The sequence below is a fragment of the Carassius gibelio genome, chromosome A15, assembly GCF_023724105.1.
Source record: "Carassius gibelio isolate Cgi1373 ecotype wild population from Czech Republic chromosome A15, carGib1.2-hapl.c, whole genome shotgun sequence".
Taxonomy (NCBI): domain Eukaryota; kingdom Metazoa; phylum Chordata; class Actinopteri; order Cypriniformes; family Cyprinidae; genus Carassius; species Carassius gibelio.
In genome coordinates this window covers 9,898,738-9,919,764 of record NC_068385.1, presented here as the reverse complement: position 1 = coordinate 9,919,764, position 21,027 = coordinate 9,898,738, and the positions used below count along the sequence as shown (strand labels likewise).

The 21,027-nt window shown below is 36.4% G+C and overlaps 1 protein-coding gene across 4 annotated transcripts; it reads right to left on the bottom strand.

The window, feature by feature from the left end:
* Positions 1–1,338: 1,338 nt before the first annotated feature.
* LOC128029519 (bleomycin hydrolase) lies at positions 1,339–19,896 on the bottom strand. 4 transcript variants are annotated; one of them, XM_052617337.1, is made up of 12 exons: positions 19,739–19,896; positions 19,019–19,216; positions 18,763–18,872; positions 18,321–18,462; positions 18,071–18,159; positions 17,365–17,457; positions 10,607–10,762; positions 10,358–10,516; positions 9,788–9,855; positions 9,586–9,703; positions 5,259–5,328; positions 1,339–2,501 (listed from the first exon to the last, which is right to left on the bottom strand). In XM_052617337.1, exons 1-12 carry the CDS (start codon positions 19,746–19,748, stop codon positions 2,353–2,355), a joined length of 1,362 nt encoding a protein of 453 aa, XP_052473297.1. In that variant the 5' UTR covers positions 19,749–19,896; the 3' UTR covers positions 1,339–2,352. The 4 variants fall into 4 exon arrangements, with proteins under 4 accessions (XP_052473297.1, XP_052473296.1, XP_052473299.1 ...); XM_052617336.1 differs by having other exon boundaries at positions 19,696–19,850; XM_052617339.1 differs by lacking the exon at positions 19,739–19,896 and adding an exon at positions 19,590–19,738 and having other exon boundaries at positions 18,976–19,216.
* Between the last annotated feature and the right edge of the window lie 1,131 nt (positions 19,897–21,027).

Sequence of the window (21,027 nt, the reverse complement as noted above, 5' to 3'; positions counted from 1 at the left end):
TAAGAAGCTTAGATTGTGTCTGAGACAAATGCACTCCCCCTTTAACTTTCTTGCTAACCAGTGGCAGATCAGGATATGAATTAAGGGCACCAACATTCAGTCAAGAGTCCCATTTCAGCACTCAACTATAGAGTTCTTGGAATCACTCTCTGTTGGGATGAGGACTTGGAGAAATTATTGTTTTATGGAATGGCCAACAAAAAGGTACCATTCCTCGGAGGTCTTTAAAAACCCCTTCCACATGTTTTAATCTATAATGAGGCCCCGGTATTTATTTCGACCAGTCTTTGCAAAGTTCAAAAAGGTACTGTCTCTCTATGGTTCTGGAAAGATTGTGTTAAATCCATGCTGTAGTCTGGTAATATTATTTTATGTTGTTGGAATATACTCAGTTTAATTCTTAAAGGGACAGTTTGCCATGTGGAAGCATTTACTGAAAAATCTTGGCCGCCAGGAGGACTAACTGATTTGGCAAAAATTTAAATAATACATTTGGAAAATAAATTTAAATGATCAAATTTCCAGTTCAGTCAGTCATCTGCTGTGAATTCCCAAATCTGGTGAACAGCCCAAAAAATCTGCAAAGAATCTCAGTTTATATAGTAAATAAGATTAAATAAGTTTATAAAGAAATTTTTATATCTGAAAGGCTTGTATCAAGAAGCTTCTAAAAGAAAATTGTGAACATACAACATGGGCACATCTGTGTTATTATTTAAAAAACAGACACTAAATGAAAACACATTTGATATTTTTTAACAAAAAATAAATAAATAAATAAACACTTTAACAACTGGGAAAATCTTGCCGACTCCAAAACAAAAATATCAGAAATATGAAATAGCATGAAATGATAATCTGTACATGATCAATTTTTAAACCCTAATTATTAACATTAATCATCAAAATGCTTCTAAAACTAGCCAGCCTTAAGAAAACTGATCATATAAAACATACTGAAATGATCAGTTAATGTGTTATCTTCTGCAGCCCTAAAACACAGCTTTATATTAAATATATTAAAATAATACCCTAAATATTAAATACCAAATTCTATATACAGTGTGTATAAAATATTTTTAATATTTAAAATGTATCAAAAACTTAACATTAAAAAAATAAACTAGAACTGAGAGCCAAAGCTAATAAACTAAACAAATAAAGAAAAACTAATCTAAAATGAAAAAGACATTTCAAAATATCAGTTAAACAAAATTCAAAACAAATAACGCTGGAGGATGTACTCCTTAATCTTTATTCCTTCATACACACTCCTGTGTGTGTGTAATTAATGGGAATTAACTCCTTTTAATTAGATTTAACACAGATCAAGCTGACTCAACTCAATTCAAGTTTAATTACAAATCGATCTTTTATGCCCCTTAAAACTGTCTGATCTTACACTCAGACTAAAATAAAGATCAGCAGAGATAAGATAGCTTTAAAACGGAATACTTAAGGAGGTGCAGACGCAACATCAGGCACGTTCTGAACTCCACCAGATAAAGTCACAGATCTCAAGCCATGATTTAGCATATGTTGTGTTGGGAGCCTTCCAATGGGATCAGAGATAATCCTGTTGGTGGTGACCGCTGCATTTAGGATGCTGTTGTAATGAAATTCTAGCACATGACCCACTAATCGTTGGTTTATGTACTACAAAACATAAATAAAGGATCTTTCTTAAATGATGGCAATTAAAAAATATCTACACTACTGTTTAAAAGTTTGGGGTAGGTAAGATAAAAAATAAAGATAAAGCTTCATATCATATGCTCACCAAGGCTGCAATTATTTGATCAAAATTACAGTAAAAACATTAATGTTGAGAGATTATTCCAATGCAACATCACTTTTTTTCTATTTCAATATATTTGAAAAATATCATTTATTCCTGTGAAGGCTAAATTGAATTTTCAGCATCATTACTCCATTTTTCAGTGTCACATGATCCTTCAGAAATCATTCTCATGTGCAGACTTGGTGCTCAAGAAACATTTCTTATTATCAATGTTGAGAACAGTTGTGCTGCTTTCTGTAAAAAACTATGATACATTTCTTCCAGAAACTGTTTTTGCAATGCAAGTTTAACTTTATAAATTTTATGCATCCATGCAGAATAAAACCACAAAAAAAAGAAAAAAAAAGAACCTGACCCCAAACTTGATGAAGTGATTCAAAATGATTCAACACTCAGACTACAGTGATAAAAATAAATAAAAATAAAAACCTTTTATTCTTTTTTTTTTTATATCTAGAGTAGGCTTTTTGTGAGAGATTGTACTAGGGTAAAAACAGTTGGAGGCAGAGTCAATGAGACTGGGCTGAGACCAGTTCCTTCAGCTCCCATGGTTATGCCAGGGCTCCCATGGGGTCCCAGGCCGGGAGGACGATGGGGTCCTGCTGCATGACGTCCAGCACTTCAGGAGAGAGGAAATTCTTATCCACCACCACCTCGTACACATACTCAGAAAACCACTCGTCTGTCATGATCAGATATCCTGCGGGAAGAGGCAGACATGAGGCACAGACAACAGACAGAGATAAACGGGTAAAATGAGAGATGAGCAAAAGAAAGATAGCGGGAAAGAGAAGTAGAACACCATTTAATCTGCTGCAGCAGAAACTCTTATGAGAAACTTCAGCTTAGCTCACTAGGTTTGAACAGAGCACAATCCGCTAATTAAATGTGTAATCAAGCACTATATGACGCTATATATCATCCAGGCCTGAGAGATGTCCGATTTAGTGCCTGCCTCGTGAGACAGGGTTTTTCATCACACGCTTGAAATCCGATTAGGCTTGTGAGAAAAACTTCAACAGCAAATGGTGTTTAACGCTGCCAAATCTGATGTCAAATGAAATCCTATTAGCACCGCACTTTCTCCATTGTTCGCATGGAGGGAACGAGCCACACCTCGTCTAGATCACCTGTCTAACTTCTCAAAACTGAAAAAGTCTGATTTTAAAACAAGCAAAAACACACATTTTAACAATATTTTTCTTTCAGGGTGTGTCACGAACCAATGGTGTCAAACAGTGGCCCGCGTTAAAGCCTGTTCCTCTCTTAATCACCTCAAGAAAGTACAAAACTTGACATCAGGAATGTCTTGCCCTGTTAAAAGCAGGAAGTAGATGATGATAAGGTTTGTTTCACACAATGTTTACTCCTGGGCCATGACCGGTTGACTAATACGAATCAAACCGGGCCATCGAACAGAAGAGAAGTGCCAAGTGAAACAGAGCAGAACATCCTGAGAACAAATGGAGCAGTAGAGCTTGGATTTCCAGGTTGGATTTCTGTGCATTAGCACGTCAGCACAATGCTTGGGGTTATCAAAGTGTGATTTTTCTAAGTAGTCTAAGTGTGTACAAATGGGGCATAATTCTTGGATGAGAACAGACTTTTAATGAGACTGGGAGAAGGCTCAGAGACAAACAGTTCTGAATCTGAAAAACGAACAGATTTTTGCTATAAAACATCAAGTTTATTTGGGCAGCTGACAGTCTTTGTAAAAAAAAATCGTCCATTCCAGGGGGGCACAACATATCTGAGAGAATATTTATCCTTCAATTCATCATCCATAAAATCTACCAGCTTCAGGGCCTCCAGTGAGCCGCTGACCGCATTATAAATAATCTGTCAAAATCGGTTACACAATTACCCCTTTTCAACCTCTTGTTTGGGCCACAATATGCAGAAAGAGGCAGGAATAATCAATCTTACAAGCCATCTTACATGCCTGAAGCCTGTATTCCTCCAGAACGTTTATCCGGCCCCCCTGAGTATATCACATTACCGTCTAATCTTCAGGGGAAACAACTGTTATGAACAATTTGAGAGCCCTTAACCCCTTCGACCTCAACAACACATTTTTCTAATTCCTCTCCTCGTCTAGCTGTCAAACAATGTTGCTGGAAAACCACAAAAAGTCCTGATTTGTCTGCAGCTGTGATGTTTGGAATTTATAAATAGCTGTGATAAGATGCGATCCATCATTCATTAATTCACCGTGCGCAGTAAGGCTGATATTTTTACAACACTTGCAGATGTTTCTACTAAAATAAGTGTGTTAAAGGTGAAGCATCTAACTACTGCACTATTAGTGTGACGTTGGAGTTGGCATTGGTGGAGTGTTCTGGTCATTGCTAAGGTGTTTTTAGTGGTTGCTAGGGCATTTATAGGGCAGTTGCTTACTGTGTCAAATATGTAAGGGATTATCAACGGCTAGCTGTGCAATAAAGGATTTTAATGCACGACCTGCAGGCATGGCTAGGCTTTGATTATCCCGCTAATTCCATGGTCATTTGCCAAGTTATAGACAAGTTAAAACTTTTAACGTAATGCTCTTTGCAGTGCCATATTTGACAGAATGGGTAAAAATTAGTTATTTTTGACAAATAGTTAGCACTAGCATTCTGGCAGCTTCAAATAAGACAAAGAGATGAAATAGTGCGATAAGACCACATTTATATAAATAAATTATAGCATGTATTTCAATTAATTATCGATTGATCAAGAGAGATGACAGTTGTGTGTCAGTTACCTGCTTGTTGCATCTGCACATCTCTCTCTAAATTAAATTAAAGCAGCGCTTTATGCAAAATTTACTGACGTTAGTATATGTGCAACAGAAATAGCAATGCTTGCCTTAGAAACACCACAGAACCACAGCATTTACACATTTTGAGGAAACTGACCTATGAATACCTTCGCTTCTCATTAAACGAACAAAAGAAAGTATTTTAACATGGAGAAAAAAAATGGCACGATTCACCTTTAAGGCAAACTTTGAACTTCCTAAATGCACAGATGAAGCAATCTGCAAGGAATCATTTTCTATGAAAAACGAGCAGGCCAAAATCCCTCAATAATCTTCTGAGGAATTCATGTCTATGGAAGCAGAAAGAAAACAGCAGTTTTCTCTTTCTCCAGGCAAACAAAGCTAATTAAACAGCCCCTAAATGTAGCATCTGTTTTAAATAAGACATTGGGTATGGACATGAGGTCCGGCTGTGAGCGGGTCTACAGATGTGTCCGGCCTGAATAACACACAAAGCACGCTCTAAACCTCTAAATCCAGAGAGGCCCAACAGAGACCCTATGCTAAATCAAATATCCGACTCCTGGTGCTCTCAGAAATAAGTTTAATTAAGTCATTGAAGAGTGGACTAAGGAGCCTCAAGAGGTAATCCTACTGCAAATACCTGTAAATTAGGAAGCATATATAAGCAGCAAACAGATGGTAACCCCTCACCTTTATTCCCACGGTCGTCTCCCCACGAGTTCTCCACTCGCCACTTCTCATACCGTCCCTCCTTTCCATTCTGTGGTCAAGAGACAGAAGTGATGCAACAGAGAGTGAAAGTCTGTCCCATACACAAGACAACAGTGTAGGTAGGGGATAGAGATGTGGACTCATAACCGAAAGGTTTTAAGTTCACAAAGCTTGATATACTGTTCAAATGTTCAGGGTTGGTAAGATTTTATGTTTTTGAAAGGCGCCTCCTTTGCTCGCCAAGCTGCATTTATTTGATCAAAAATATAATTTAAAATAATAATTTAAAATAATAATTTAAAATAACTTTTCTATTTGAATATATTTAAATACATTTAAAATGTGATTTATTCCTGTGATGGCAAAGCTTAATTTTCAGTCTGTATGCCGATTTTCTGCTAAAGAAACATTTATTTTTATAAGTGCTGCTTAATATGTTTGTGGAAACAATGTTTTCTGAATTCTTTAATGAATAGAAAGATCAAAAGAAAGGTGAAGGTTTGAAATATAAGTTTATAGCATTTAGAACATTTGTATTATGTTGTAAATGTATTAACTGTCACTTTGGTGGCGCGAGGATGCGGCTTTGTGTTTTAATGTTTGTTTGGTAGTTGAAGTTGCAATTATACACGTAAATTGATGAGCTATCATTTTGCGGCAAGGGAAGATGGAGTTGCTGGTAATAACCTAAAGTGGATTTTACTGCTTGTCTCGTGTCTTCAAATAACACCTGTGAGATCTACCACAAGGCTCCAGTATAGCCGTGAATTTCTGCTTCAGTGGTATCGGCCTTATTTTGTTCGATAGCCAGTGGATCTAATAAGATCACAACATCTTGTGAACGATGGTGGCTTTATGAAAGATGTTACCATGAACAATGATGGATTTAAAACATGGAAATTGCGGAAGAGAGGAAAGAAGGGCGGCGTGAGGTTAAGATTGAGGAAGCAGCACCTTGGAAGGACTCCCTTGCCGACTATCATAATGGCAAATGCCCAGTCTTTAAGGAACAAAATTGATGAACTGCAAGCCACTGTTCATGTTCAACATGCTTATAGAGAGGCGTGCATTTTGGCCTTTACAGAGACTTGGCTGAAACCTCAGGATAGTGACTCTGCTTTAACCATCAACGGCTTTGGGACTCCTCTGCGAACTGATCGTGATTTATTGATTACAGGTAAAAGTCAAGGAGGCGGTGTTTGCTTATATATAAATAAAAGGTGGTGCAGTTCAGTAGTAAGAGAAACGCTCTGCACACAAGACATTGGATGCAAAGACGCGATCAGACTATGGATCAGACACGATGCCCTGCGTTTGGCGTGTATGCCCCATAATACTAATTTTATTGATCGATATAATAGCATACGTTTTCTGTAAAGATATGAATCAAAACAACTCACCTGTCGAGTAAAACATAAGTGAGATAAAGACGGTAGACGGTAAACAGTAATTATGTTCCATAAATAAGTAACACAATTCACCATAAAACGTGCAAGAAGAAGTAAACAAGGAACTGCTTCCGCATTAGTCCACGACATTGTTGTCATGTTGTTTCTACGTCAGTAAATGCGGTAATAAAGTATAACTAATGTCATTGACAGGTGACTGCATTGCCCCGTGTCACTGTTTAGAATGGGAATTTTCTCATGATTTACAAGTAGTTGAAAACATTAGAGATATTGTTAGTAATCAGCTGGACAAAATATATAACACTAGCCTAGTGGTTTTTGGATATTTTACTGCAAATATCTTACAAATTTTACCTTTAATCACTGCTCGTTGAAACATACTTTAAGGACCTTTCAACAATATGTTACCTGTGCAACACGATTTAACAAAACTCTAGATCTATGCTATGGTTCTGTCAGGGGTGCATACAAGTCAGTTAGTAACCCACCATTGGGTATGTCTGTTCATAGTACTGTGGTTTTAATTCCTGTTTTAAAAAAGTATAAAGTGGAAAACAAACTTATTAGGAAATGGACTGCAGACTCAACCTTAGATTTACAAGGATGTTTTGATTCCACAAACTGGGAGGCTTTTGAAAACTCTTGTTCTGATATTGATGAATAAACAGATGTTGTAAGCAGTTATATACATTTTTGTGAGGATATGTTAATTCCTCAAAAAACAGTTCGAACATTTGCTAACACAAAGCCATGGATTACTAACTCTATAAAGTTACTTATGAAAGGAATAAGGCATTTCATGCAGGTGATTTGGAAAGGAATCATGATTTGCAAAAACAAATAAAGTATGAAAATAGGAAGGCCAAAAATAATTACGAAGACAAAGTAGAGGAAGTTCTTAGACAGAATAGACTCGGCTCTGCCTGGGAGAGTATGCACACTATAACAGGGTCTAAGAGTAAAAGTAATACTCCCATGCAATTTGTTGGTTATCAGTCTGATATAAAGTTGGCTCAAGATTTGAATAATTTTTATACTATATTTGATGTGGAGGATTTCAGTAGTGTAAGGAATGTTCTTCGGAATGAGACGATGTGTAATATGGAGTGTACATTTTTTAATCAGGATTATATTATACAAAAAGAGCAAGGTGGGGAAAGTCTCTGGACTAGATAAGATAGGGGGACGTTTATTAAAGACATGTGCAGATCAGTTGGGCCCTGTATTTTGTAACATATTCCAAAAGTCAATCCATCTGCAAAAAATACCTAAGCTTTGGAAAGAAGCTATAATTGTGCCTGTAGGGAAGACAAGTTATCCTAAGAGTCTAAATGATTTTAGACCTGTCGCCTTGACATTTGGCTTTGAGAAATTGGTCAGGGATGGACCAAAACCCATGTTAGACTTCTATTCAGCCCCATGTTTTAACAAAGAAACTAATTTCAGAGTTTAAAATAGGTTATAAGATATTGGGGTGGTTATTAGATTTTCTAAGGTGACAGAAGGCAGAGGGTGAGAGTAAATAGAACATTTTCAGATGCCCTTATAACGTCTACAGGTTCTCCACAGGGATGTGTTCTCCCACCCTTGCTTTACATTTTGTACACTGATAATTGTGTAAGTAAACACACAGACAGGTTCGTTGAAATTTTTTATTGTCAGTCTCCTGAGGAAGGATGAGAACTGCCATGGTCTAGTAGTGAACGATTTTATAACGTGTGATAGAATAATAGTGTGATAGTTCCTTTTTGCGTGTGAATATAAAGAAGACAAGAGATATGGCTATTGACTTTAAATCCAGTCATTCATCATCAGCCTAGCCAACTATAGTTAAAGGACAAACAGTGGAATGGGCTAGTACTTATAAGTATCTTGGGCTTATTATTGACAACAAACTGAGTTTTGATTTTCATGCCGAAGCACTATGCAAAAAAGGCCAGCAACGGTTGCACTGTCTTCGGAGGCTTTCTACTTTTAATATTAGCAGGACTCTCATGACCATGTATTTCAGATCTTATATTGAATCTGTACTTTGTCTCTCTGTGTTGTTGGTATGGTAATCTAAATGTAAAGTATCGGATCTCATTGAATGGCATTGTTAACCAAGGAAGTAAGATTATTGGTTTTAAGCAGACTGGGTTCTCAGATCATTTTGAGCGGTTTGTCTTACAGAAAGCCAAAACTCTTCTTGTAAGATCATACTCATCCGCTGTTTCATGAGTTTAAAATGCTTCCTTCTGGGTTACGTTATATTATGCCTAAACTTAAGAGTAACCGGTATGGATTTTCTTTTATTCCTACTGCTGTTAGACTCTTAAACCTGCGAGAGTGTTGTTTGTATTATTTATGGATTGTTTTTAGTATGATGGTTGTGTGTTGTTCACAGATTTTATGCTGCATAAAAAATTGCCCCTTAGGCATACAATAAACTTGAACCTTGAACTTTTGATTAATTTAATGAATCCTTGCTGAACAGAAATATTAATTTGGTATTTTAAGTATTATTTTTTTGTTTTTTCCATGTGATGTCTAGCTGCTTTTTAAACCTAAGCTATGTTTTACTGATTAATAAAACAGGGCGAAGAAGCCCTTTGCTTTAAAGCGCATTGGTATTGCCCACTGGGTACCAGAGAAGACAACAATGAACTCTGGAAATGCATATGATGAGTTGTGAGGGAAATTAGACAGTAACCTCAAAAACTGCTTGTAATTAAACAGGCCGGATGTCTGCAGAGGGAGGAAAAAACTTGAGGTCACACTGACTGTAAGAGCAGTTTAATGAGCATTCAGGGTCATGACCTGTGCGATATGGTGCTCTTTAAATAACTAGCTCAACTTCTACTATCCCAACCAAGCATATCTGACAATTTTTTTTAAGCGTGCTGTTCTCTCAATACCTTGTCAGTAACAGCAGTCAGATTCATGGCATGGGTCATCATGGAATCTCCATAGATCAACCTTTCCGCCTTAGACAAGTTTTTCACTGAGATGCCGAACACCAGGTCATGGTTAAACCTACAAAAATACAGAGAATCCTTAGTGTCAAAAACACATTGAGAAAAGCCTTACCTTTTAACTGGCAGAAGAAGCAATACTCACACATTCATATCATTGATGCCCAGTTTGCTGTGGAAATGTTTGCCTACGTCACAGCCGAACCACACCGCCTAAAGCAAGAAGGACACCAATTAATCCACTTTCTGTGGGTTGGTTACAACAACCACCATTTTACACAACATGTACAACAAGACTTTCAAATTCCAGACAGAATGCAATGTACTGAACAATTTATGTTTGCATGCCAAATCAATACACATAGCCATGTAATCCTCAGAAAGTGACACAAATATGTTAATAGTTTATAATTGTATAATTTAGTGGTGTAAAAAGGGTCATTAAGTCTCATACTGATTAAATATCTGGAAATCAAACAGTCAAGTTTCTTACGCTTAGTTGCATTTGCTCAAAAGTACAGTAGAAAATATTATTACTAGTTTAAAATAACTCTATTTTCTGTCTTTTTTTAAAATCAATTTAAAGCATACTAGTATTAAGAAAAGTAGTCCCACGAAAAAATAGCTCAGTATCTCTAAACTTTTGCAAAGATGATCACATGACCCTAAACCAGCCTTATTAAAATGGCAACCCTTCGAACCCAATTGATTTTACCTCTCCACTCTTGATGGAATCTGCAGCAGCTTTCTTGAGCAGCTCGATGGACTGGTTGTTGTAAAGTGTTCTGCGGCCACCCACCATGTTTCCCAGAAACTCCACAGTGTACAGATTTCCATAAGGGTTTTGGGGCCGAGGGTCGTTAACGAGGCAGATCTGCATAGAAATTACACAACCTGTGAGTGAGGACTACAGTAGACTGAAGGCATATAATGCTGAAGCTGACATAGCCTATGCTGCTCCTACCTTGTCCTGGAGATTATAGAGGGGCTTGACGTGCTTTGTGTAAAACTCCAGTGGAGTTAAAGGGCCCATGCGGTGGAAGTTCTTGTCCTTGTCCCGGTATTCCCAACAGATGGTGTCTGGAGGACTGCCCAGACAAACACTGGCCACTCGAAACACCTGAAGACATTAAATGAAATGAAATAAAAATATCATATTGACACCAAAGTTTTTAACAGTAGTGTACATAGCGGAAACTCTCAAGTTTTATGGCTCCTATTAAGCATTCAAAATAAAAAAATGGTTGATTTAAGGCTGGCATTATGTTTGAACTCTGAAGATGAATGACATATGAATGTGATATCTTAAATAAGACCTGGTTAAACAAAACAAACCACATTAGAGAAAGCTCTGGCTTTGAGGGGATGTAGCTGAGATGAGCACTAAGAACACAAACAGTGTGTGAGGCGTCCAATGTTTGACTCTGGTACACTTTATTCTGAACTCCAACTGTTTCTAGTTCTCAGAACTTAGCCTTTGTTACTCCAAACCCAAGAATTTCCTGCCCTCTCCTGACCGCGGCCTGAGCTTTATACATCTGAACACAGATTTCTTGAGAGATCTTGATAATATGATAATATGTACTTCTTGGTCAATCTAAATTCACAGGCAGGAAGGCAAGGAACTGCACAGATAAGAGGTGTCTGTCTTTTTTCTTTTGGCATATAAAAATAAGTGGATCAACAAAGACATGCACCACACAAACAGACTTTTAAAGAGAATTCTGGTTGTCTTTATTTACACTATATGAGATTTCATTTGTCTGGACTTCACAGAAAAGTCAAAAAAAAAAAAAAAAAAAAAAAATCATATTTATGGCTCCTCAAGCTTTTTTCACTGACTAATAAAAACATATTTACTCCCCCTTATGTTGTTTCAAAGAAGGAGAGATATTGCAGAATGTTAAAGCTTCTTTATTCCATCAAAAGTGAATGGTGATTTATACAGTCAAGCTGCAAAAAGGATATAAATAAATAAAACAAACAAACAAAAAACTGCATAAAAGTGAAGTGAAAATACTAAATTCAAAACACCCAAGACATTTGAGCTCATGAAATTTGAATAGAAAAATGTGAGAATAATGGCTTAAATTTCTGAGATGGTATAGAGAAACATTTTAATAGATTTTTCCCCACTTAATTTCCCATAAAATTAACTTTTTTTAAAATTAACAGACCAAAACAAATAAAATGGATAATGCCTTTACAGAACATAAAACCAAACCTTTTGGTCTTTAATCACAAAGTTATCATACAACTTCAGTAAACTCATAATGGCTATTTCTAATGGTGCCTTTTCATCCTTTTCAGAGTTTCACAGTATAAATAAGTCACTTTCATTTGCAAAATAAAATTTTTGTTCCACAGATGAAACTAAGGGGAAATATATGACAGATTTGACCATTTAATTTACTCTGTAGATGAGAGATTTCAGAAGAGCCAAGTAACCAATCTTCTCTTTCACCCTATTCTAGCCCTATTCCAAAAAGAAAACCATTAAGCATTAAAGTTTGTTTTCTCTATCCAGTCTTCCCAGAGGGAGAGTAAATACCAGTGGCGCCCTCTTTCCTCCATGTTGACCCGGCTCTGGACACACATGCTCCAACCACACAAACAGCCTCTGCGTCGCACGCTCTCACATCCTCTTTCCTCCTTGGCAAGTTAGATAAACTTGCAGGACCTTCCAAACAACATGGGCGACCGTTTTCTCCTTTTTTGGGGGGGGCCGGTTGAAAAGTGCCGCTCGTGCAAAACAATAGCCGAAGTTCACTGACGTCAGTACGGAGTCAGCGAGTCAATATTGAAACACCTGTCTGGGGCTGGGTGGCCACAGGGCAGCAGGAAGAGTCGAGAGGCACAACCAGGGATGAGCAGCTGGCTCACAGGCCAGGAACATCAGCATGCCACAGCACAATGCAAACCTTTTGCTTAAGAAAAACACAATGTCTTGTCCAAAAGCACTAAATCTCATCTCCTCTGGCCATTCCGTCATGCTTTGACTTTGGATAATGCAGGATCTGTGAGTCACAGCAACTCAACAAGAGCAAGGTGTATGGATGCAACCCTTGACAGACACATTGGCAATTGAATCGCCATTGGCTTGAATCGCCATTTATTTGTTTACTCACCTGACTGATACACACACACATACATACATACACATACACAAATATATATATATATATATATATATATATATATATATATATATATGGTTTGTAAAATGGAACAGTTTTTTTAAATATCTGAAAGTACACTCTTAACATCAGTTAGTCAAGCATTATAATAAGCAAGTATTATTTAATAATATAACTTTAGTGATTAGAAAAACTTGATAACCATGTTTAAATGCACATTATTAATTTTAACAGAATATTTTAACTGGACTGTTGGTGGTGTTTAATAAACTAACAAAAATACTGATAAGATATTAATTATACGAATTCTACTAATAAGATCTATAAAATGCAATAAGGATTACTAAGGATTAATGAGCTGCTGGATTCATGAATATTAATCAGGTTTTGTGAGTTTGCTTGAACTGATTTGCTGAAATCAAAAACGTGACGATAATAGGTGAGAACCAACCAATGAGATTGCCGTTTGCGCATTAGTTCCGCCCACTACAGGAAAACCTGTAGAATTCGCTTAAGAATTCCACAGGAACGCCGTTATTTTTACAGGAAAATACAACAAAGAATATTGTTTAAATGTAGCGCATCAACTCTCTCTCCTTGTGCGTGAGACAAAGCGACGACGAGTCGTGCGCTTTCACACGAGTTTACAGTACGTCAAATAAAAATAAAAACAATATTAAAACTAAAACAAAAAAAAGTTTATGGAGTGGAACTGGCATGGGAAAGGTTCAGGTCACTCATGGTCAGACTTATCTAATGCCACTGGATACTGGTTTATCATGGATCAAAAGCACCTGCTCCAGTGTGTGGGCACAAGGTGCTCCAGGTATGAATATGGCAAATAGGGGTTTGTTGACAAGGAAAGCCACACTCTAGCTGGCTGGCTCACGTCAAAGTAATCCATGTACAAGCAATCAGCCATGCAAATGGCTGGATTTATGAAGATGCAACATTGCATTATTCAGCTGCCTGTGGGAAGGTCACAAGACCTCATCATAAACATCACTTTTCTATACGGATGCCAGACTCTGGTACTGAGACCACAGTGCTGATCTTATCTTTTTCATTTGCATCTGCTTCTCAAGCACAGCTTTGCAAGGAAGTAAACAGAATGAAGTTCAGCAAAGGGTGGCGTGTCGATAATTGGCCTTTTTGTTTTCTTTACATGGCAAAAATTACACAACGCAAGCGGAAAAATATAATTTAGCGCATGACTGGAGGACCCATTAAAAGGCTGTGAAGAGATGACAAAAACATTTGATCAATTAACTTGAACTTTTTGTGTAAATACGAATCACATTTGGCCCTTTCAGGCAAACAAAGTACAACAAGAATTTAAGTACGTCTTTGCAGAGAATTATCCACAACCACAACACAGTGACGAAACAGACCTCAACCAAAGAAAAACAACAAAACTGCAGATTCCTTTATCCTACATACACAATGTCTTCTAGAATGTGCAAACAAACACTAAGATATGACAGATGAACAGAATGTTTATATAACACAATCATGTTGAGTTGAATCTGTGAATAAAGCCGTTATATCAACATACTCCTTTGAGCTTTTGATGTTTGATGTACTAAGTTTTTTTGATCTCTGAAAAGTAATTTATTCAGAAAGGATGCATTCAATTCATCAAATATGACAGAAAAGACATTTATCATCTTAAAAATAATATTTGTAATAAATAATGAACTTAGATTAAAAAACAAATCCTTAAAAAAAGATGCATCTCGGTATTTACAAAAATATTTAGCAGAACAACTGTCTTCAGTATTGATAATAAGAAATGTTTATCAATCACCAAATTAGCATATTCAAAGTGAATTCTGAAGGACCATGTTGAAATGAAGGACCATGTTAAAAACTTAAAAAAAAAAAAAAAAATTATATATATATATATATATATATATATATATATATATATATATATAGCTTAATGCAATCATAGATTTCCAGCATGAATACTTAAAATACTTCCTTAAAAAAAAAAAAAAAAAAAATTATATATATATATATATATATATATATATATATGGGTGTATGTACATATATATATATATATATATATATATATATATATATATATATATATTTTTTTTTTTTTTTAAGGAAGCATTTTAAGTATTCATGCTGGAAATCTATGATTGCATTAAGCTATACAACTAAAGGTAAGATAAACTGAAATTATACGCATGGCTGGGAAGTGTTCTATAAACAAACACATTTTTTTTTTTAGTGGATAAACTCTGAAGGTTTTGTAAAGTGATTGCTCTACATGAAGATGTGGTTTGTTTGAGCCACTTTAAGGCATGTTCTGCAGCACAAAAGTCTGTCAGATACAGTCCTGGGATTGTAAAGTGTGACATTGTCCAGACCAGCAGTGCCGATTAGTCTCCGAGCCTGCTGCATCTACAGTCCCGCACACAGAGTCCAGCATTTTCAGACCTCTTGCAACCCAATCTCACAACAATTCATACATATTTTAGGAGGTGGCTAATTAGTTCAAATTCATATGACCACACTTGTAAAAATTCAAACGATTTTTGCCAAATCGTACGTATTTTACGAGTTGCACAATTCACATGAATTTGTACGAATGACCTACACCCAACCCCGCCCCTAAACCTAACCGGCACAGGGGTTTAGACAAATCGACAAATTTGTGCGTATTTTACGAGGAGGCTAAGATTGCGAGACTCTGGGTGCGGGACTGTAGATGCAGCAGGCTCAGGCTCTAAGTCTGCAGCTTCATTATATTGGCAGTGCCAACACATCAGTAAGTCCAGTTAAACAAAGTCACCCTTGATCTACTAGTGTGATTATGAATGGAAACGAAAGATTAAAAAGAGGAAAGATACAAACTGATTTTGACTCTCATACAAGTTCAGACTTGACTTGTTTCTCAAGTCTCAGTTACGCAAATAATATGACTTTCCAGCATTTGATCTCATCCACCATAACACACCATCATTTTGATATTGGATAAAAGCGACATCTAACAATGTCCCTATTAAATAAACAAACCCACTTCCCACCAACTACCGTGCTACAGTGCTACAGAAAACAAACCACCACTAGGTGGACAAAAAAACATCATGTCAAAAACAAGAAAAAGCCCAAACGGGCGAGATATTAACTCTATCTCCAAGCTCATGTCCCTCTGCAGATGGTGGAGGTATAGTAATAATGCCAGTGAGATTGCCTTTACCACTCAACGACAGGCACCGGGCGATAACAATCATGTTTGTGGAACATTCTGTCATCAAGGCCTGCAGGCGATCGCTCTTTCTCTCTGTCTAGCTCACTCTTTCTCTCTCCTACGCTCACACGCATAACAATGCATGCAAAAATATAAAAGATATATTACACATAGTAGGTACTGACTAAACCTGGACACACTTTGAACATGTTCAATTTGGCTCATAGCTGGTAGACAATGTTATTGCTCAGTTTAAATGGAGTTTAATAATTGATGTCTATTGATCAATTATTGATGTCAGATCAATCACTTATGATATTTACAAGATGTCAGTACTTGTGTCATTACATCACTTACAGTATGACATACAAAAGGCTCCTGAGACTATTTAATATTTATAGATTATTGTTTATTTACATTATAATATATAATAATAACAGTATAATAACATTTTTTATTTAATTTTAAATATTTCAAATTGCTTAAATAGATTATTGCACCCAATTGAATGTGTATTTTAAGAAAAAGGGCTTTTTTTACTTTTACTTTGTATTTTTCACTATATACCCGTTTTAAAAAATCTTACACTATTCTGATTTTTATATTAAAAAAATGACTTTAACCTTTTTATGGATTGAATTATGAAACTGATCATGCTGCCTTTCTGTTATTTTGATTATGCAAATGTGTCTAAAAAGCTTTTATGTTTCTGAAAGCTGATATGTCAGGGAGGTTTTCAGAGCTGGCTACTGCTGATAAGGAACAAACAGTTGCAAATCCCATAATTATAAAAAGTGAGCCGAGTCCTCATCCGAGTCCTCAATTTTACAGTTCTCTCTGCTTACATAAAATATGCAAGGGTTCGCAGCCAAGCCTGTGAAAGATAACCTTGCAATATTGTCTGGCAACCTCTAGTGTTGATTTGATAAGCAGTCAAACAGTGCCTTCAACAGGCCAATGAGAATAGCACCATTCTGTAACCATTCTGGGGTGCCTTTCCCAAAAGCAACTATGGTATTTTAGCATAATTCCATTTAATTGCACTTTCGAGCATAGTTAGCTAATGATGCTTTTGGGAAACGCACCCCTTTATCCAATAAATGTGATTATATTTTTTTAGTCATCCTCATGTCATTCCAAACTCATCTGGTGTTATATTTTATGTAGAATAATAAAAAAGAATCCAATTTCTAATGCAAAATAATTATTATTGAAAATCAAATCAATATGTTGTTAATTATGCAATTGACCTGCAAATGTGCAGGTTTGTCATGACATTAGGGTGAGTAAAATATTATTATAATTGTGTGGTTTTTTTTAGGCTGAACTATCCCATTGTCATAAAACAGAGGGCAGTTAAGCTCCAAAAAACAAACTCACCTCCTCAGTCATGGTGTCTACAGAGTCAGACAGCTCAGTTTTAGTGGCTTCCCTGTCCACCATGTTCCTCAGCCTTAAACAATATTCCCTCAACTGCAACACAAAAAAACAAATGCAGATTACAAGTCACAATACTAATTAAATAAATAAAAATAGATAATGCTCAATAATGTGTAATTATATAATTATAAAATTCCTTAGATATAACACATCTTAAAGACCACTGTATCTAATTTTAGAAGATGACTCTGACCTTAAAATTTAATAAAAATAAAATAATAAAAAGTCTATTGATAACAAAAAAAAAATTGTTTTGGGTAGTTGAAATTAGAGAGAAAAAACTAAAATAGAAGTATTACATGAAAAAAAAAAAAGTGTAATTTTACCTTGGCAAATAACTGAATTTAAATATAACTGAAATAAGATGATATAATCTGGCACAAAATCTCATATTTGTTTTAGCTCTTCATTAAATGTCATGTGGGCAGAAACTGCCATCTTCCTCATTTATCTAAAAGACAAGGGAAGTGACCTTAGTGACATCATCCTCTGCTCAGCCGATGACTCAAAGAGCGTTTCTGTGATGGAGCCACCAGCTCATACGCAGCCACTAAATCCTCGTTCGGTAAATGTCAACATGAAAGCTTGAAGGGATGCATGGGGCTGCAGACTGATTGTTGCTTTTTGAGCAGAACTCCGAACTGACCTTGTGATTGAGGATATCATTCATTCTACGGGATGCCTCAGAGCTGTGAGACTCGGGGAAGCACTTCTTAGGAACAACGCCATATTTTTCTGAAAAACATATTAGAAGTTTAAATGCAACTTGAATGTTTCATTTTAATTCATAGAATTACTTTTTTATTATGAAGTGTACAGATGCAAATTAAATTTTTAATTCACAAAATAAATACTTCCCCTTTGAGTTTAATTCAATGCAACAGAGCTTAACTGACCAATAAGGTTAACAAGCATATCCCACTGTCCGCCGTCATTGGTCGGATTTGATAGCAGGAACTGAACCAATCTGCCATCTACTGACTCCTTCCGCTGGGCTGTCTCCACACAGGCATGCAGAAAGTAATAGCATCTCTCCACCTGAGCCAAAAACAGAAATACACATGATCAGGGGATGTGTTGCAACAAGGTGAAGGGGCAAAGAGTGGACATAGTGAGCCACAAACATCCAGGGAACACAATGCATCTCACACAAAAAGAGGATTTAGTGCACTTTTACCATTAACACAATAAGACTAAACGATAGACAGCAAAAACAATACAGCAGAATTACAACCTCAGGGCTTGGTACAAATAAATACTATTAATTCTCAGATGAAACGATCAAGAGTCTGTCGTTTTAGCAAAAGCAAACCAGAACAAGTGGTAATACTGGCTTACCTTGTCCCAGAAAAATAGATAAGACTGACTGAATTCAAATTCTTCAATGTTAAACTTCTTCATGAATGGAAGACGCATGACATTGAGGCATGAAAAGATCCAACATCTCCCTGATGGAAAAAAAAAGACAAGCACAGACAGTGAGGTCAGTACTTTAAACTGTTTTTTTTTTTTTTTTACTTGACAAAGGTTCCTGTTTTAAGGCATTTTGACCCTTTTCACAGACTTTGGTGATGCACTTTTCCAGTGGAGGTACCTGAGTTTTTCTGGTTGGTGATAGGTTTGCCCTCTGTGGGAATGCTGTGCTGGAAGACGTGTACTGTGTCTTGGACCGTCTGCCGGTGCAGACACACCTCTAAAGGATCAATGCAAGTCGAGACGTTCTGGGCGAGTAGATATCGTGTCTCTGAGTGGAATCGCTTGACAAAAGCTGATGCTTTCTCCAGACTCAGACCTGAGCAACAAACACAAAACAAGAGCTCTCAATTTACAGACCAGGATGGACAGTGGCAGAGTGAAACTACATTTAAACTTTCACTGATGCACTGCATAATCATGAATATTGAGAAACACCAACAAGTATGACTTTCTTTTTGTCAGTGGGACACACAAAAGTTGAAGACACAAAGACACTGTCAGATTCTGCCTGAAATGACTTGGACTGCTTTCATTGTTTCTTTACCGGTGTTCAGCTCATCTTTCACACAACATACCTCGTCATTTCAAATAATTACACGTAAACACTTATTTGATCCCATTCAAAGCGTCACTCGTTTCATTTAACTCGAGCATAAGTGATCAAGAGTTATTAAAAGTCGACTTCACACCTTTGCTTGGTCTCTTTCAGCTGTAGTAGTAGTAAACAGCTTGGGCTAGTTAAATACACAATGCTACTCCATTCACATCAACATTTGTGAAGCGGGGAGCCCTCACCTGCGCCTACGAGCTGCGAGAGACAATATTTACACATACGCACCACTGTCCATGTTTGCAGACGAGGGGAGGAGGTGTTGGAGTCTGATTTGTAGATCTTTGTTTATTTCATTCGCCGACAGCCAGTCAGCCCGTGCGGAATTCCGGAAACAGGAAATCCAGAGAAATCGCGTGCCTTTCTGTCGAGGTTGCCATATCTGGGGAAAACCCTCCTTTCTGGAGCTTCAGTGGGAGATATGTGGTAGAGATATTTTGATACAACCATGGTATTGACCTGTTACTCCAGGTTACTTTTTTACGAATAAGGTACAGAGCATGAACTGAAGCACTTAAACGAATTCTTATTTTAGTTTTCAACAGTTGTGTGTTTTTTTTTCCTTCAAATAACACACAGACAATAGCACGACTAAACATGCTCATAATCACTCCAAGCAGCTACACTGAAAACTATTATAACTATTTACAAATCAGAATGTCTCCATCATGTTGAAATTGTATCACACAAACTACCAGCACGAATGAGGTTCTTAACCTTAAAATAATGTTAAATATCAACTTGACTTTAAGATGGTCAAAGAGAATTTAATCTGATCTGTTTTATTTTCTGTTAATCTTACATAGGTTTTGCCTTGATTTTGCAGTTTTCTAGCAAATTTAAAATAAAACAACTGGATTACAGAAATTGAAATTTAATTAATTAATCATAATTAATTTGGTCACTCAGTAGAGATTAGCTAGTGTGGGACCAAATTTCAGTTTGCAATCTCACTTTCTGGATTCTTTTTTTTTTTTTTGCCTTATTATAAGCTTGAAGCTTTAAATAAGCTCCTCTGGGACTCTAATTTGTGCCATTATGGTCATTATGTTGTGTTATGTTAGCATGGTATTTTTTTGTTTGTGCCATATTAGTATGTTGTTGTCATGATTACAGTCCTAGTTAATTTGGTGATGGCTTTTCCCAATAACATTTCAGACTGCTCTGAAAGTATAACTTATTTTAACTTTGGACATTGTGTGGGAACAGTAATAGGCGTGTGCCACTTAAGTCTGAAGTCTCAATCTTATTTCAGTACACCAAAGGAAACGAGGTTGAAGTCTATTCTGATGTAACATTAACAACACGATATCTGTAGCAGATTGTTAAATCATTAAACCAAGCTGTTTATAAAAACTAGGACTGTCTTTCTGATGAACCACGTACAGCAATAATAGTTTATAGAAAGATAAGAAAAGTTATCTCGCATTCAGCTGCTTTTATTTCCAACATAAATATGTTTTCACATAAACAACTTGAACTGAACAACTTTCACAGGCATTTGATGAATGGAAATG

What these genes read in the sequence shown, in the direction of transcription:
- LOC128029519 (XM_052617336.1), bottom strand. Translation starts at nt 19,732, where the DNA reads ATGTGTAAATATTGTCTCTCGCAGCTCGTAGGCGCAG. An exon ending in CTCGCAGCTCGTAGGCGCAG is followed by an intron (nt 19,217 to 19,695) that starts GTGAGGGCTCCC and finishes TTTGTTGCTCAG; the next exon opens with GTCTGAGTCTGGAGAAAGCA. An exon ending in CACCAACCAGAAAAACTCAG is followed by an intron (nt 18,873 to 19,018) that starts GTACCTCCACTG and finishes TTTTTCCATCAG; the next exon opens with GGAGATGTTGGATCTTTTCA.